The 18,278-nt window shown below is 41.5% G+C and overlaps 1 protein-coding gene across 21 annotated transcripts in view; it reads left to right on the top strand.

Annotated features, from left to right (window-relative positions):
• Positions 1-7,231, top strand: part of PECAM1 (platelet and endothelial cell adhesion molecule 1) — a 35,269-nt gene extending 28,038 nt beyond the window's left edge. For 7 of the 21 annotated variants that reach the window (XM_042832878.1, XM_042832881.1, XM_042832883.1 and 4 more), the window contains 2 exons: positions 1,782-1,804; positions 5,686-7,231. In XM_042832878.1, coding sequence (XP_042688812.1) covers positions 1,782-1,804; positions 5,686-5,715 — 53 coding nt within the window. In that variant the 3' untranslated portion in view covers positions 5,716-7,231. The other 14 variants (XM_042832879.1, XM_042832884.1, XM_042832885.1 and 11 more) reach the window with 3 other exon arrangements.
• Positions 7,232-18,278: the final 11,047 nt, after the last annotated feature.

The raw sequence follows: 18,278 nt of genomic DNA on the forward strand, positions 1-18,278 counted from the left end.
AGAAGTCGCATGGCGCTCTAGGAGCACTTCCAAAGGACGTGTGATGTTCTCCTGGTAGAGATATGGTCCTTAGCTAGAAAACCACACTATTTTGAGTCTAGGTGACAGGTTACAGGACGAGATATCTGTTATTGTGACCTGGTAGCTTTGGAGTAGCAAACATCCCGTTGTTTGATGTTTGGAATTTACACAAAATTCCTCATTTCCTCCTTCCTGCAGGCACAATGCATTGTCACAGAGGCCTAAACTGCAACTCGTTAATACCTTGCTTCATAAATCATTAGCATTTTTGTTCACTTTGGCTGAAAGAACAAAAAAACTTGTGTTTCTCACGTAAGTTTTTGTTTCTGATTAAACCAACTGAAAATGTAGGGATGGGTTTTATACTGCAATTAAATTCATGTGCTGCAGACACCTGAGCTTCTAGGACTTTTGTTAGTCTGAACATTGTAGATAGAATTGTTTTGAAGAAAATTGACAGTGTGCAGTTAAAGCAATAATCTGTTTCTCTGCATTTTTTGCATTTTTGCAGCCTAACTGCACGCCGTGTTCACAGTGCTGTTTTCAGTGAAGACAAATTATAGTCCTAATGAAATAAAAGTGCTGATTGTAGAAACAGCATGAGCCTAACTGCACACAAATTTATGTGAATGTAATCATAAAGGAGACAGAAAGAGAAATGAGTATTTTAATTTGCAAAGTTAGATTTGCCTTTATTCAGTTACTTCATTCCTTGTGCTGGCTGCCAAAGGAGTTTCTAGAAGACCTTTAGAAAGGTCTGCTTGCAGTCCTTGTTTAATCATTCCAGAACAATTCTCAAACTTTAAACAAGTGTTCTGCCTGTAGGAGGATTGATTATATTATTTGCTATTTTAAAAATGTTTACTCAAAAGCACAGATTAAGAGACTATTCCATGTCAATAGAAAAAGTACTGAAAATATTAACCCAGAGTCCTAGCTCAAACCCTTTACTTTGAACACAACTTCTCCCTGCTGAATTTTGTACACTTTCCAAGAAAACAACCTTCAAGACCGAGCATCTGCTTTTGTAAGATGAGCAATATTTTAACAAACCATACAAAAGAGTCCAGTAAGACTCAAATTCCTTCTCTGAAAAAGGACTTATTTTCCTCATGTCTCTCAATTGTTTTACTTCCAGAGGACAGGAAAATGTTCATGTTCTAGTATTTGAAGGCATTGTCTGAAACTTCTGAATAGCTGAATCTGCTCTAAAAAGTAAATGTAAAATCTAATTTTAAAGTTTACTATCCTAAATGTAAAGAGCCCACTGGCTCCCAAGTTTTCATTGGAAATAAGCAGCTTTTTACTAACAAAATTTCAGGCATCTTTGTGTGATCTTATTTGGCTCTGAAAATTGTTTCCTATATCAGGTTTCTGCAATGTAGTATTTTCCTGGCAAGGAGCTGGAAGAGGAAATACAGTGCTCATGAGAACTTGCCTCTGAAAGGAAAACTTTTTTGTCCAGTAACAGCTTGTGCTCTCAGAAGAAACTTCTGCTCTAAGCCACTGTCAAGAAAGCTGTCAGACATACTGATGGACATGGTTTTGAGATGTCTGGTCCTAACCATGTACTTGAATGAGCTAGAGCTCAAATATTTTCTAGAGCCAGAGTTTGAACCTTAGTTGAAGGTAACAGTTCTGCATCATTGCAAGGCCAACAAAAGAAGCTGTTACACAGAGCAGCCTATCTGCTGAAACACAGAACTGATCACTCCACAATGTACCACTTTGTAATTTATACACTGTGTTTTGTTTTGTAGATTCTGTGGAAAACAGGCATTCCGTAAGTATGCATTTTTATGTAAGACATTACAGATAGGGAAAGTTGGAATGAAATTATTGTGTATCTAGAGAGATAGTGTTCAAGCATATGTTTTAATTGTTTATTTGTTGGTCAGGACCTCTACAGGATAGCAATCCCTTCAGAAATACTCATACTGGTCAGGCTGTGTGTGGAAACCAGGGAAAAACAATATATTAAAAAAAAAAAAAAAGGATAAATGCCTTGTATGAGTTGTTCCTCAGCGTTCAAGAAACCTGATGCAGAGACATACATTTCAAGAGAACTTTCTTGAATGTTAGGTAAGCTGTCTAATCCAACCTCCAACCAGGCAGGCATGTTTTTATTCTGCCATCCACTTTGTGGCTTTGGAATTTAAAAAGCAAAAAAAGAAAGAGAGAAACTCATAAATAAGAATCACAATAGCACAGTCTACGTCAGCTTACGGCATCCATTTGAGTTTTGAAAGGCTCCATCAGTGCTCACCTCCCCGTGGGATATAAGAGCAACCCATTGTATTATTTACAGACGCTGGCAGAGTGCTGGAGGTCACAGGTTGTGTTACAGTAAACAGACGTATGTTAACAGGTCAGTTGGGTTTATAGGATCATTGTCTCTCTTAGTTTAAAGGTTTCTTTTTATTCTTTGCTCTCAATTTTCTAAAAATAGATCAGGCTGAGCACTCCTCTGGGTTATACCACGCATTCCTTGGGGAGTTACACAGAAGAAAGTTTGTTCCAGTCCTACACAGCAGGAAAAATAGTCAAGTGGCTGTGACAGATATCTGGTGTCAGCTCAGGGAGGAGCATTTGTAAAGAATGTTGGAGAAAAGGCTGAAGTTTTACAAGTATTTTGTGGTTTCTGTTCCTGTGGCCAAATCTGAGTGAAAAAAAAAAATCCCTCCACAAAAGTATGAGTCTGCTTTAGGGAAAATGTGCTGACTACCCACTTATATCACTTCAATTTTAATTGGGCTATTAAAACTTGCTAAACTGGGCAATCTGTGAAGTAACATTAGATTCAAGGGAAAAAAGTGTCAGCTGAGGGCAGTGCTTTCTCTGTGTTGTCTGCACAAACTCCTTTTAACAGCAGGAGAGCAATAAACTCAAATTCTCTGTAAAATCAATCTTCTTTTCAGAAACACCCCCTAGAAAATTCAGCTTCTACATCTTATGCGAGTTTTCCCAGAAACAGCCTTCCTCAATGCAAGCCTTGAAAATGTCCCTTTTTTTGATACTGCTCTATACTTAATGTGTAACTTCTTTTTTGATATAATAATGTTTTAGAAGACATGGCAAAAAACAGATCCCACCAGCCTTTTAATTCTCCAGCTGAATCACCTACTGTAGGATTGGATAGACGTATTTCTTTGTGGAGTTTCCAGGCAGCACAGATGAGTAGAAAAGAGGCAGGAAGCTACTAAGGGCCTTTATAGCATTATTTTATTGCGACTGCTCTCCTTTGTAGCTCATTTTAACTTAATACATAATTCTGAGGTTTGGTCCAAATGAGGAATCGTTGGTCCTACTCATGAAAAGGAAAATGCTCCTCATAAAGAGATCAAGTGGCTTAAACTTCCTCCCCAGCTGTTCTACCTCTTCACAGCCAAATGAAGTATTTGGATGAGGTGAAGTTGCTTTTGCTTTGCTCTCATTTGTGAGAGAAGGGAGGCCTTCAGGCACTAGCCTGGTCAGCTGGCATCTTAATCGCTTCTGAAATGTCAGATGAATTGCTTAATTACAGTGACATGTCAAAAAACTTGCGGAATTTGACTCTCTCTAAGCAGTAATAGTATTCCAGAAGGGTCACAAAAGGCACAACAGGCAGCAGTGTTTTGCTACGAGCTGTGCTTTCAGAGACAGGAGGACATGCAGTGTTTTTCTTCAGTAATTAGGGTGCAGACTCAACATCAGATCCTGCTGTCCTTCTCACTCTAAAGTCAACAGTGTGGCTTCCACTCCTCTGATAAACTCTGTTAGCTTACTCAGTTCTGCACTGGTCTTCCGGTAGTCACAGACAATGCTGTGGAAAAAAGAGGATGAAGAAAATCATTTTAATAAGTGCTGGTCTTGCCCCCATCCCTTCGTCCCTATGTGTTTCTGTCAAAATAAATATAACGTAGCATAGAATTTCATCAACTTTGCTTTCAGCTCACATTGCAGTTAGCACTGCTTACTATGTGTTGTGTTACAGAGTCATTGCAAGTGGCTGTATTATGTCAAGAAAGGTGATACAGGATAGAAGCAATCACTTCAGTCTGCTTTATTTGAACTATGTGAAGGCTGAATTGCAGTACAGGTTCTCACCGGTTTTGAAGCTCGGGGTAACTTGAACCTGAATGTCTTGGACTTCTAGGACATTTAGAAATGAGACCAAAGTTTTTGGGGTGGGGGTTACTTCCCTCTTTCTCCTCTGTTTCAAGAATTTGTATCTTAAATGCCATCCATAGGAAGTATTTGCAAAAGAAATGAATTACTTAAAGAGGAACTGGGAGGAGGTTTCCTTCCTGAAATCAGAGCTGGCAATCTTTCTGAGTTATTTAACGGTCCCAGTTTCTGAAAACATATTGAAGGAAATATCTTAACAATGAGATAGCCACTTCGCCAAATACTAATTGGTATTGTGTCAGATTTACCTCACTGGTACATTCTGACTTCATATCTCCTCCTCCCCTATTGTGTCTTAGATGTTTGTGTGTTTGTTTGTTTGTTTGATTCTGTCCTAGGAGTATATGAGGACTGGCAGCCCCAGTCAGAACATAACGTACTTTTAACCACCTATTTGTACAGCCTGAGAACGTACCCTCTGAGATAGAAACCTGTACAATTTAAATCTATTTGCAGTAAATTGTTTTCAGTTACTTTCTCATCTCACTCAAGCTATTCCCAATGCATTTTGTAAAGAAACTGCTTCACAGTGCCAGCACAAGATAGGCAGCTCTGAAGGGGGACCCGGCATATGTTTAAGTGTGCATGGTAACATGGCACAATAGCTCCAGACGGGAAATGAGGATGAAGGATGTGTCCATTTAAAATTAGGGGGGCATTTCAGGCAGTCAGGATATGAAAAACAAGGTGATACTCTGAAATAAACACTGCATTATAAACCAGGAATTCCTGCCTCTGACTCATGGGGCAAATCCTCTGGGGGTAAGTCCACAAAAGGAGTTAGGCGCCTCAGTGCTGACAGAATAAATCATTAACTTAGAGGCCACCACGTACTCTCTTACCAGATATTTGTAGGAGGAAGACTTGCTTTGGCAACAGATGTCAGGAAAGACCTGATGGTTGTGAAGCCTCAGTGGACAGAATTATTTCTGTCACGCAGTGTAAAAACTATGAAATTTGGGATCTCCTTGACCTTTCCCTTTGGTTAGGACTCCTCATCTGCACCCTGCCTCTTGTGGTTCTGGTTTCTGTGTTCTGAATAGCTTGAAGCAGTAGGAATGCTGTCAGAAAGCTTACCAATGCCTTGCTCACTGTTGATACAGTCAAGCACTCTTTGGGAAAGCTTTTTTTCTTGTGAGGCTCTGGAGGGGAGCCTAATTGTGGTAAATGGACATCTGCTGTAAAGGACTTTCAGACCATAAGAATCCAGGTTTTCTTCGTAAATGCACCATTACAGATATTGCTACTCAACAGTATTGCAGTCCAGTCTGTAATTGTTAACCAAAATCTCCTGCTGTCTTATCTCCATTTTTTATCTGGTGAAGATAATGCTAATAATTCCCCAGGGAACTGCATTTATTTTTTCATTGTACCGTGCTCTAAGGAAGATGCTGTTACATTTACTGTTTTTGTATTAATCAAAAAATAACTGGAGAAGACAGGGGGCTGCTTATACTCATACCCTTTTTTTTCTTTTTTTGGTCTTGTTGCCAACAGAGAATACAAGGGCATCCTGATGCTACTTAGAACAGCCATCTCAAAAAATCAGCTGGGAGAAGAAAACAAGCCAAGATGGAAGATGTTGCAACTGTTTCAAAAGCTCTGCAGCACTTATCAGTTTGCCAGGCTCTTTTCAAAGTTTATTTCCTCAGGGAACAATAGAGATGTTCCTAACATGTATAATGGAAAAAATTGCAAATAAAAATTCTCATAGGAAAGTGGCTCTGGAAACCACTGACCTAGGTTCCCATCTGTAATTTCTTCTGCTAATGCAATTTTGCTTTTCTAGCCCCTAATTTGCCATACTCTGAGGAAATAAAGGGAAAAACTACATCTGAGGAAGTACATTTCTACAGTGCAGTAACTACTGTGATGCTAGTAAGATTCAGAAATATCTAAGCTTGCTTTAAACTAGCTGACTTGGTTATCAGTAACATTGTACCACGGCAGAACATAGCTCAGCACAGCCAGGCCAGATGTGGATGTTCTTTGAAATGATCTTGCATGTTGTGCTGAACTCCCTGTGCTGCAGCAGCTGGACTGCTACCAGTCTTGGAGCCAGCTAATTTATGGCTCATCTGGATGCTACACTACAATGAGAGCCTAATGAAAGAGCAAGACCTGGGCTCTCTAAAAACTTGAATAACTGTTAAGAGATTCAATACTTTACCAAGTGCTTCTGCCAGAAGAGGCACAAATATTCTTTATTCTTCGCTAAACTGCTTTTTCCTTCTGAAAGTTCTGATGCTTGTTGTTTAGTTCACTGTGATGATTCTTCAAGGAATGATTGCCAATCACGGTTATTTTGGAAGATGCAAAATATAGATCTTGAGTCAGTGGACATGCTATACGCAGGTCAGTGAGTTTGTACCTGGAAGTTCTGTATGTATAATGTTTATTCCTTTGATTTAAGAGAGATCTGAAGCTATATTTGTGCCCAGTTTGTCCAGTATAGAGCTTCATACCTATCCCTTCTCTCTATGGTATGATAAGCCACTGTCATGTGTCCGGTTCTGGACCTGGATCTAATCTCTCAAGTCTTTATTTATCTCAGTTGCATTAGTTTAAAAGCAAAACAAAAAGTACAGTCCCTCACCCTTTAACTAGCTGGTCTCTGACACTGCAATTGCTCTCCTTTTCCTAGTGAAGATTCAATTACTGTAAGATCTGGGCCACAGGTAAGAAAGTTCTCACTTAGAAAATAGTGAAAGTGAGGGCATGGATTTGTACATACGTATATAGTTACTGCTTTAACCATTGCACCTGAGGTGCAAAACCAACAAGAAATAATAAAAAAAAGAAAAGTTTCATAATCTCATTCCAAATTTAAATTTTCAAGCTCCAGCTACTGGCTAAAATCTCTAATTTATTGTTCCCTATGCAAATGTTGTTGGTATCATAAACCTTTCACAATCACCTGACCGTATAGCACTCTTCTGTTGACAAATGTTCATTCTAGCAAGTGTCCATACAAATCTACTACTAAAGGGAATGTGAAAAGATATTTTAATAAATAAAATTCTGAATTGAACTTTGCACTGAATCTTGCATGTTCATATTATTGACCACTTGCAAATGAGCATCTGTAAAGCTTCTCCTTAGTGATGAATCTCATAGACTTCACAAATTTACACACAGAAGATGTCATCTCTGCAATAAGCAATTTAAGGCACTTAGATCTGTTGTCTTGAATTAGTTTAGCAACTGGTAAATACCTTAAATGGGGTTAAGAATGAGCATGGGAATGTTCACATCTGTGTAAGTCATGTTAAATTATAAAGGTAAAAAAGTCCCTGGCACAGAAAAGCACTGTTTTTGAGGAAGTTTCAGAACACCACCTGTGCATGGTGGAGTAGCAGTGGGACAATTTATTGATTTCAGATTGTCCCCTGGCTAATCCAAACTTAATCCTAAACTATTTTGGATTTAGCCTGCAACAAAAGTTCTTTATTAGCTCTCCTGAAACATAGCTGTTGTATCAACTTCTCAGAGTGCTGTGCACTGCTTTGAGCACTTTTGTTTTGTCTTACAGATATACCAAAATAGTTTAAAGTGTGGGACATTAGATCAGCAGACATCTCCAGTGAAGACAAGGTCAGTCAGCCCATGAGGTAAATGACCACACAAGGCATCCAAATGTCCTGTTATGAGCGTGTCTTCTGGATGCCAGATGAGCCTTATTGTCTCATTAGAAACATCTGGGAAATGAAGTCTTGAATCTGGTATTGAAACAGATTAAAGCCCAGATTAGAGTTCAAACACTACGTTATTGAAAAGCAACCAAAAAAACCCTCCACATTTCTACCTCATAATCAAGTTGAGCTTAACAAATATACAATGAGGTGTGTTGCTAAATATTTGCATCAGTTTGAGGCAGGAACAGGCATGGGTTTACAAGGGAGAGTGGAGGTGTGGTGACTGGAGGTGGCAGCTGTTTGCTCTGCTGTGAGCACCAGATGGTTCTCTTGTTTTTCCGGGTGCACACAACGATGCGCAACCTTGTGTCCACCCCACTTAGATGGAGGCTGTGTTTGTGTGGTAGCATTCATACTGTGTTGCACCTGCAGGAACCAATCTGTATGCATGGTGGTGATTCATGTGAGACTGCAAGAAAAAGAACCTTGCAGAACAGGGCCCATGGGTGTCATTCGTGTTGGTGGTAACTGGAGGCTGCCTCTGTGAGATGAGAAAGAGGCTTTTGTTTCAGACTCTCTCTCCACCTTAAGAGGGTTTGTTCTGATTCATGAAGAGCAAGGACAAGCACTTTTTGCTTTGAACATCTGGGTACTGCTTTTTATACTTTTGTTCCTAAGAAAGAAATTGTCATGATGGTGTTGCCTTCCTTTATTGATACTTTTTGCAGTTTGTTAATGTTTTCTGGTTAGCAGAACCAAGGGTACAGATGTGAGAATTTCTCAACACTTTTAAATCTGAAAGCCCAGTCTAGTAGGGATTTTTCTACCTCATTATCATTTTTATATCATTTTTTTTTTTGGTAGTGAGTGCTTTCAGTAAGAATTCACATTAGCTGTTAAAAATCCTTTTGACAGAAGAACTGAAGAAGGTTCTCAGGCCTTTGCAGCACGCCTTTCTGAGCAGCAGGGCCACATCCTGCTGGAACTGAGCACATTTAGAAAGAGCCCTGCCCATCCTAATGCTTTGCTTGATGAATTTTGTAGTATTTCTACTTTTGCAGAGCAGAATCTTTGATAGAGAAATGCATTACATCTTTGCCACTGTTATTTTTTCCATTCCCAGCAAACTAACAGCTACTTATTTTCTCGTCCGATGTAAGCGCATTTCTGCGTGACCTCGCGTGGAAGAAATGAGCTCTGATTCGTTCCGGGAGCCGCAGGGCCGGGCCGAAAGCCGCGCTGCCCGCCGTGCTGAGCCGGCCGGGGCTGACCCCTGCTGGGGGAACCCCTGCAGCTGCGGCCGGAAGGTCAAGCGAGCTTCGCGAGTTCGATTCCCACCGCGATACGGATTCTTGGATCTCGACCGCTCTTCATGAAGAGTTTTCATAGCATACCAACCAGGCCTCCTTTCTCTCTCGCGAAGGTTAATGAATTGTTTGTAAAGCGCTGGGCACCACTTCTGGAAGAGTAAATATCCTGTTCGTCAGTGGGTGAATGAAACCCACAGCTTATTTACTTTTCTGGGCATGTTATGTGCTTGTTCTGATTGCCTCTTTGTGAAATCACTGGTAAGCTCTCTGGCATCATAAGCCCCCAGCTCTGGGGGGGAGGACAGCAGTAGTGCTGTCAGACTGGGCATGGCTGCTCTCCTGAGAAGGAGTGGATGCATAGAAGGAAAGGAAAAAGAGTGAGCAAACGGCTAGAAAAAATCACAGCAATTACAGTAGAAATCAAACTGATGGATAATAAAGTATCAAGATGAATTTAAAATGCTAGCATATTTTGTTGTTTAGAATTTCAAGGCCTTTCTGAATACACTTAAACATCACTTTTACAGTTATTTGGCAAGTAATAAGCATGTTGTCGTGTCTACGTAATCACACAGAAAAACAGGGCTGCTTGTCTTCATCCTTTGAAATGCTCCTCTCTAAATCAGAGGTGTTCCCATTAAAAAGAAACAAAAAAACAAAACAGAATCTAGCAATTGTGAGAATGTGGTTTGCATAGGCAGCCTCAATTAAATGCCAGCCTTTGTATTCCTACAGGTAATTTGTTTTCTCATCAGTCACAGACATGTTGAGTGGGAAGGCTGCGAGAATTCTCACTGTTCCAGGAAGTAATCACTGTTGTTAAGGTTTAAATTTAATACCAAAAGAAATCACGTTTTTTTCAGAGAGAGTCAGCTGAAAAGTCTGTTGACAGACAAACAGAGCAGCATGAAGCTTGAAAGACTTGGCACAAATCAGCAAATGTCTGAGCAGCCCCTGCAAAGGGATCAGAAACAAATGGCAGAGGGGAGAGAGCATCTCATGGCATTGGTGATGCATGGGGAACGTGCTGTGGCAAAATGAGTACTTGGTTGTTTGGTTGGCTTGTTCCAAACATTCATGTTTTTTCAGAAGTTCCATGTCTCCTAGAAGTAGAAAATGCACCTGTTGAAGGCAGGCACTTGTGCAGGTAGCAGAAGCATTGCTTCAGGAAGACTATAGGTTCATTTCAGTTCTGCTGTCAGTGTTTAGCTCTTTGTGGGGACATGTAGTCACGAAGCACTGAGGAACCTGATTCTCAGCTGCTGTAACAGACTATGATGTTGCCACAGGGAATGTGTGTCTTCAGAAGAAAAAATCCTATTATGCTGTTATTTATCTGGCACAATCCAAGCTATGTTCAGTGCTTGCAGCATGACTGCTGAAGTAGTCTGTTTCCACAAAGCACTTATCCACTTTCATGGGGAGAGCTTGGCTTTAAATCCTCTGCACTGGTTTTGTGATTATTCATTTTTTAACTATGCACAAAACCAAGTCTCCACTGCAACTGACGCAGTTTCACTTTGAAAATCAGTGAGACAGTGCTGTGAGGGGAGAAACGTCTTGCCTGTGAACTTTATGTTGTTCAGAGCTGCTGAATTGACAGCCCTGATTGACTTCTGTTGTGATGGAACTAATCGTGACAAGTGTCTGAACTCCCCTGTGTCACTCTTCACCCACCAGGCTGTACCCCAGCAGGAGCTTCTGAGCTAGTGCAGTCTCCACACAGAAGTAAGTCACAAAAATACATCGTCCCCTATTTGGAACGACCACTTTCCAGCCTCGGCCTTTCCCTAGGGGGCAGCTCTGGCTGGAGATAAGTGCTTCCATAGCATTAAAAAGGAGAGCTGCTGGCTTGTGCTCAGAGTGGAGGGGACAGAGAGGTTGATGTCAGATAGGTAAAAGATGAGGACTTTGTCTTAAGTGGGCTGAATCCTGATAGTATTGCAAGGGGTGAACTTGACATTCCTGCTTGGTAATAGATGTAAGAGTGTAAGGGAAGAAAAAGTAGTCAATTCTATTAAAAATGTGTTCAGAGTATAAGGTAATTAATGAAAATTACAGCCATCCAGGTTATTAAATTAGCATGAGTCTGACAATAGAAGATATAGATTGCTTTGGAATAATTTTAAATTATTTAAAGCATGTAAATAATGAAAATCTCACAAAGTCTCCATAATGCAAAACATAGTTCTGATTTTGTTACTGGGTTGTTTTTCACATTTTCATTTCCATTCTGTGATCATTAAAGAAGCAGGAGCTTTAAAGACCGGGAGCTGGAAAAGCTGCTAAGAGGGAGAAGCTCAGAGTGTCTGGAGATGAGCTGTGATGCTGCAGTATTATCATGGCACAGCTGAAATCAGGTAAAGCCAAGTGTCTAAATGCAGTCCTTGTGTGCAAAATGATAGATCAAATCTTCAGGCCAGTGATGGTGCCCAGGTTGCCCAGATGGGTGTTCAGAACTAGATAGCTTGCACTGCCTCCATTACTTGGGCCATTAATGGCAGTACATCCCATAAGTGAGGTGAATCAGCCATGTCTGATAGTCCCCTAGCTCTTAGCACATGTGGCCACAGGCCAAGTGCTGGAAGTGTCACTGCACACAAATAGAGCAGAAGCAAACCACCTCCCTGGATGCAAATTTCAAACAATCTCACTAACACAGTCCTGACTCAGTGTACTCCTCAGGGCTGGAGCTTCTTGGAAGAACAAATCTGTGTGTACTCACAGCATGGCCAGGTACTCGATAAACTGGTTCTGCCTGTGGGTGCTGAGCGTGCAGCAGTCTTTAGACAATCTGCTCCCTCCGCTGAAAGTCTGACACCTTAAAGGGGCAGAGGGGAAATATGTGGGCTTAAGAGGAGAGATTCACGTTCCTCCTGGCAAACTCTGGGACTGGTTGATCTCTATAGAAGGATAATATGTTCAGCATGACAAAAAGTATTAGCTGGCTCAGCCCTGAAACCTCAGAACGTTGTGTATGCTGCTTAAATCCAGTTTAGTCATTGCTAGAGGGAGGCAAGGCTGCCCTGCTAGAAAATAAGGCTGACACACACCTGTGCTTTGCCAAACAAGAAACATGGATAGTTTTTCTTGAACTATCTTAATCTCCTTTTCCTTCTTTTTTCTCCTTTCTTGCTGAAGTTGCTACTTTCCTACTGATTTGATTTCTTTCTAACTGGTCCAGGACAAATCATGCAACTCTACGTCTGTCTGTATATTGATTGGGACAGTGGCAGGCAGACCTGATTAATGTCCCCTACCAGGAGAAAATGATAATTGATGCTTTTTAATTACAAGTTTCCTGCGTTATGGTCTAGTTTTTCAGCTCATAATCATTAGCAGTATAATAGATACTTAAGCAAATTGCTGCCTTTTCCTTTTTGTACTAGATATAGGTCAGATTTTCAAGTTTAGTGGTTATTAACTCTGACACACTAATTAGTGCACTGACTTGCTGACAAAGGTCACATCTGTGTTTTCTTCATTGCATACAGACATGAACGAGGCCATGTATTCACACCAACTGATTCTCCTAATTGCTGTGCTTCTGGAGCCATTTCTACCAGTGCATGCCACCAGTTTGACTGGTAGCTGCTTTACGTCTACTTGTACTTAAGGTACTGAAGGGCAAAGGAGTGTCAGGAGGCATTATGTCCACAGCCATATGTACCCTGTTCTGCACTCCATAAATCAAAGCAACCATTCTTCATGCACCCTCGACTTTGCAAGCTCTGTGCAGTTGCAGTCAAAGGGATAAAACTGCTGCCTTTCCATGAGGAAGTGAGTAGAGCTTTTATTCCCCTCTTTGACCAGAGCACTTAGATGGTTTTAGGCTCATCAGATTGTTTCTAATAGCAGGCAAAATTGATCGCTCAAGTACTTTGATGCAGCCTTTTTATTTACAATGAAAGTACGAAATTCCGTTTCCTTGAACAGAGAGGAATCAGACAATAGGAGACAGTTTTTCTGCATGCAATTTCAATCCTTTCAGCCAGCACTTTATCCTGAAGCACTCCACCAGCCTTTTTTCTCAAGGTCATTCTCGTGGAGTTTATCTGGTTCTGCCTGGTTTTGAGAGAAGGCTGCCTTTGTCACACCATAGGAGCAGAGCTGCTCCAAGCTCTGCCCTTCTCACATCTATAAAGCCCAACATTTCAGCCAAGAGAACCCTTGAATGTATTGGCTTCTTCTCATGTCTGGCATCTACGTTCTTTCTTAGGGTGACTGCTTCCACAACAGCCTTATTGCTTCTGTAAGAGAGCTTGTTTTCTTCTTATTCAAAAGAGTATTTCATGAAGGTCAACATTAAACCTGTTGGGGTCTGTGAGCGTTTGCCTGAGCCCTGTGGCATTAGGGCTGATGTGTCTCTGTGTTAATGAGGAGGAAGATGTTTGCACACATGGCCAGAGATGAGGAGTGGGAATATGTGTTGGCACTGGGGAGAGGTAAGATTGTCACTGCTCGTGTGAAGTTTTGCTAAATGCTCTCCTTTCCACTAGAGAGAAGTACCCTGTTGATCAATAAGTAAGATGCACTGCCAATTCTGGACTGGTTTTCTCTGCATTTCTTACCTTACTCATATTTAACCTTGAATATATTTATAAAGAACTGCACAGAAAATCCTGTCTAAGACAGGAAGAAGCAGAAAGCAAGCCTGGACATCATGTGTTTTCTTGCTGTATTGTCCTGGACAGCTTCCCATCTGTTAATGAATGAATGCTGACATCTAAATCATCCTCAGGGGAGGTTCAAGATCCATCTGAGTTCAGTATGAGATTCCTAAATAGCTGCAACAAGCGCATACTTCAAAAGAAATACATTTTACTATTTTTAAAACATGAGAGTTTTGGGAGGCTTTGATTATTGAGAATGTCTTTGTAAATGCAATGTAAAGCAACACTGAGCAGTCAGTGCGTCTTGCTCAAATGCAGAATTTGTTCATATTCTGAGATGTGATTTGATGCTCTGAAGAGTTAATGTATGGCTGTGTTTAGTTTCCTTCTTTTTCTGAGCAGACTGTGTATGTATTTATTAGACTCTTTAGTATGTCTCAATGGATTAATGTGGAAAACATATTGTCTGTGAGCACATGAAATTGACTCAGGGATACTGGTTGGGTAGACTACTGAGCAATGTTTAATTGAAAGACTTGGTACTCTGAACAAGACATGACTCACTCTTGAACAGCAGGGAGCAGTTCTTAAATGTGAAAAAAAAACAAGATCATATGAAATATGAAGTCATACGTACAACGTGAAACTGTTTGCATTAGATAGCAACAGCCTAAATTAAATCAGCCTCACAAAAACAGTGCACATTTTGTTTACATCTTCAGAACACGGGGGATGTCCTGTGCAAGGCTACACCTGTGCCAGTTCTCCATCTCAGCTGAAGAAACCAAACTTTCTTCAGAGTTTAATTTCTCTCTTTTTTTTTTTTTTTTTAACAAGGAATTCACCCCATCCTACAGTTTCTGGTTCCACATGGTCAGGCATACATTCAGCTGTGGATCAGATACTCGTGCTCTCAGAGTGACACATCACTACTTTCTTGGTGAGTGCTGACAGATGTTTTGACCTCACACAAGCACGATCCAGGAACAATTCCCATTAAGCCTATTGATATGAGTCTTTCTTCAGAGGATACACTCAGGAGGCCTTACCTGAATCGCTTTTAAAGTAGATTTACATTCTATTTAGCCCTTATTGCAGATATTCTTATTGAGAATTAAGTGAAATTAATTTGATCTAGGATACTTCACTCTGAAACGGAAGGAAACTAAATCAAATAAAGTCCAGTTTAATACTGAGTAACAGCATTCATGCAGGGCTCTTGTTTAACTTTAGTAAACACATTCAAATCACACTTGTGATTAATTTGTATTAATTTTTTGTCTTCTCCTGTGAAGACAAGGGACAATAAAGTTGTTGTGGAGGACCTGACCACATGTTCTGCCATATTCTCTAAATGTTACGGACCTAGCTTCTCTTGAATACTGAACACGTTGATTTGGAGCTCTGGGTCTTAAGGCTGATGCTCATTTTTATTTTATAGCCAATGCCCTTTCCTCTCAAGTAACCATTTCTATTGAGCACACCAGTGTAGAATCTCAGCATCTGTCCAGGCAAGAGCTGAAAGGTACTGCTGACTGTTAAAGCCGTGCTTGTGGAAAAGTTACTGTGGATTTGCCTGGTTTAAACCTGTGACTTCAGCTGTTCTGTATCAGGAGCACTAAATTTAGTTGTAGATTTAAAATAGGTGAACAATTTGTCAGCTAAAAGGTCAGGATGCTTGCTGTTAATTTTGTGCTTTGCTTTTTCTGATTAAGAGAAAATTGTCTGTATCATCTGCTGTTACTGTCAAGGACTTTTGGCTCATGCCTGTGCAGGAAAAATGTACAGAAGTGTCACTGTATCCCCTGTGCCTCCTCCCAGCTTTGTGTTTTATTACAGTTGTACTCTGAAGTGCTCCAGCGCTCAGCCAGCATACCCTAACCCACAAAGGTCTCTGCAGAGGGAGAAGTATTGACTTCTCCATCATGTGCAGATCACATTTCAGCCTTTTAGAGTTTTGTGCAATTGCCAGGTACACTGAAATCCAGATACCAGCTCCTGCAACCTTCATGTGACTTTGGCAGCATGCACGTGGCTTTTCGAGTGCACACGGCTATTTGTTGTAGCTCATGGACACCCAGAGATGGGTGGCACCACAGAGGGGTGTGCAGCAGCCTGTGTATCTTCCCTGCTGGGATGCAGTGACAGGCATGGCACCAGCCTGAGAAGCATCAGGAGGGTTTTGCAGGCCTGAGCAGCAAATGCAAATTCGCAGCAATCCAGCTGCTCCACTGTCCTGGGAGCTCCAGGTGTCACCTTGGCAGTGCTTGGCCAGAGTGCTGGTTCTGCACTCCCTGCTTAGATGGCTGCAGCCTGTTCCGTGCGTTGCTCTGACCCGGCAGCCATGAGAGGCTGTTGCTCTCCTACCAATGTATTGCACACAAGCACTGTGGGAAAAGAGTGTTTGGGGAGCTGATACTGCTCCATAGCCACAGTCAGAACCAGGTGAGGGCTGGCAGGAAGCCTTGGCTTTGCACCAACTGGGCAGCAGCACTGCTTGTTTTTCTGTGTGAAACTTCTCTCTGTTGCATCTGATGCTGTGCAGAGAAGCCAATAAAACAGTGGTAAAGCTGTTCCCATGCATACAAAACTGTCACAATTCATGTGTGCAGACACAGCTGCTGCCTCATTTGTTTTAAAGTTCTGCAGCACAAGATGGTGAGCAGGCCTGCCCTGCTGCTGCTGGTCTTCCCAGAGAAGCACAGTGCCTGCACTGACCCTCCTCAAAACCTTCTGCAAACCCAAGGCAGTACTTGTAATGTTCTCTTCTCACAAAAGTACCAACTTAGAACTGTCCTGAGCTGTGAAATTCTGATGGGGATGTTACAGAGAAATGAACTGAATTTCACAGTAGCTCTGGGAAAGAAATATTACTTCTTGCTTTACAGTCCCGCTCAAGCACTGCTTTTAGAAGGCATTTAAATGTCTCCCTCACATATTCTGAAAGATTAAAGTCATTATTTTCAAAAGGAGCTCCTGACTGGAGATGCCTATTTCTAGTGCCTACAGGCCTGTTGTTTCTCAAAGTGACTGCATATTTACATGTGGGATACGGAAATATTAAAAATACATAGACATGGCTTTATTCTCTTGTCTTTTTATAGGTTGGATGGAAAATGAATTATCCAACAAAAGGATTTATTCTCACAACATGGAATGACTCAAACTCAGAGACTCTTCCTTTTGCCGTGTGAGTGAAGAGGATTCCCAGCTGAGATGCACCGCGGAGCCCCAAGGCAGGTAACAGCTCATGTCTCAGCTCCCTGCCACCTGGCTCGCCCTTTGCTCGGGCTCTGTCCCTTTCTGGAAGAAGCCTTTGCCGAGCACTCAACTTCAAACATTTTTTTTCTCAAGGCCAGGCCTTTCAGGGCACATGATTCCTAAGTCAGGAGCTACAGAGGTTACAAAAAGCTTCTTGTGAATTGGTCACAGTTTAACAGAGCTGACAACAAGCCATTGCTCTGTTTCAGCCATAGCTTCTGTTCCTGCAGGGATAACCTCCTATAAAGAAAACAACCGTTATCTTATCTTCAGACTTTGGAAACATTAATACCAGCTCTGTATAATGATTCAAAGGTCTGCCTATTTACTATGACAGCTATAAAAAGAAACCTATCTTAGACGACGGAAAACGTTTTTACATATATTTAAACATAATGCTATATTTTTAACTTAAAAAATGACTGCATAATAATGGATGGAATGATGATCACACAGTGCAGTCTTTGTTGGGTTCCTTCAGGTCAGGCAGAGGTGAGACAGATGAGTATGCTGCTGGGACAGCCACAGCTCGAAGACCTGCCCTCCATTTGGTGAGTTCGGCCCTCACCACACTTTGCTGGGTGCTGACAGCTCGGTCACCTCTCCTTTTAGAACTGTATGCAAGAATTGCAGGTTTAAAAATCGCTTCTAGGAACCTTAAAGAGCCCAACGATGGTTAGTGAGAATTCATTTCCACATTGAGGGAAGGCATTGAATTGTTTTTATTCAAACCTAAAATGTTTAAGAGAAGAGGAGCGAGGAGAGCTCTTGCAGCCCCATTAATCCACAGAGCAGCTACAGAAACCTGGGTAGCTAAGGCCAGGGTCAGTCCAACCCAGTGAAGATGTTGTAACGAGCAGTTTCCTTAAAGAAGAGCAACATTGTACAGGGAAGAGCAGCGGTTGGGCTGTGGTCTCTTATTGCATGAGACTGTTATGAGAGCAAAACCCCTTTGAAAAAGGGAGTTAACCTTTTTCTCAGTCTGCAGCAAACTGGGAAATACTAGAAGGGCATAAAACGTGCTCTGACACAGCGTGTTTCCCAGAGCAAAGGCCGGTTGTTTGGGTAACACATTTTGAGCATTTGCATACTGTTTTGACACCAAACAACTTTTATTTTGTCTGCTCGCACACACACTTCCCGCCGTCAGCAGCTGCTGCCATGCAATGATGCAGTCGGTGATTACAGAGCTAAAAATGTACCCGCAGAACCCACACTGACAGCCGAGAGAAACACCCCAACTAAATTCGGTCTTCCGCAGAAGCGGCGGC

This window comes from Centrocercus urophasianus, unplaced genomic scaffold, assembly GCF_019232065.1.
Source record: "Centrocercus urophasianus isolate 14NV4802_14NV808 unplaced genomic scaffold, USGS_Curo_1.0 seq_40, whole genome shotgun sequence".
Classification (NCBI taxonomy): domain Eukaryota; kingdom Metazoa; phylum Chordata; class Aves; order Galliformes; family Phasianidae; genus Centrocercus; species Centrocercus urophasianus.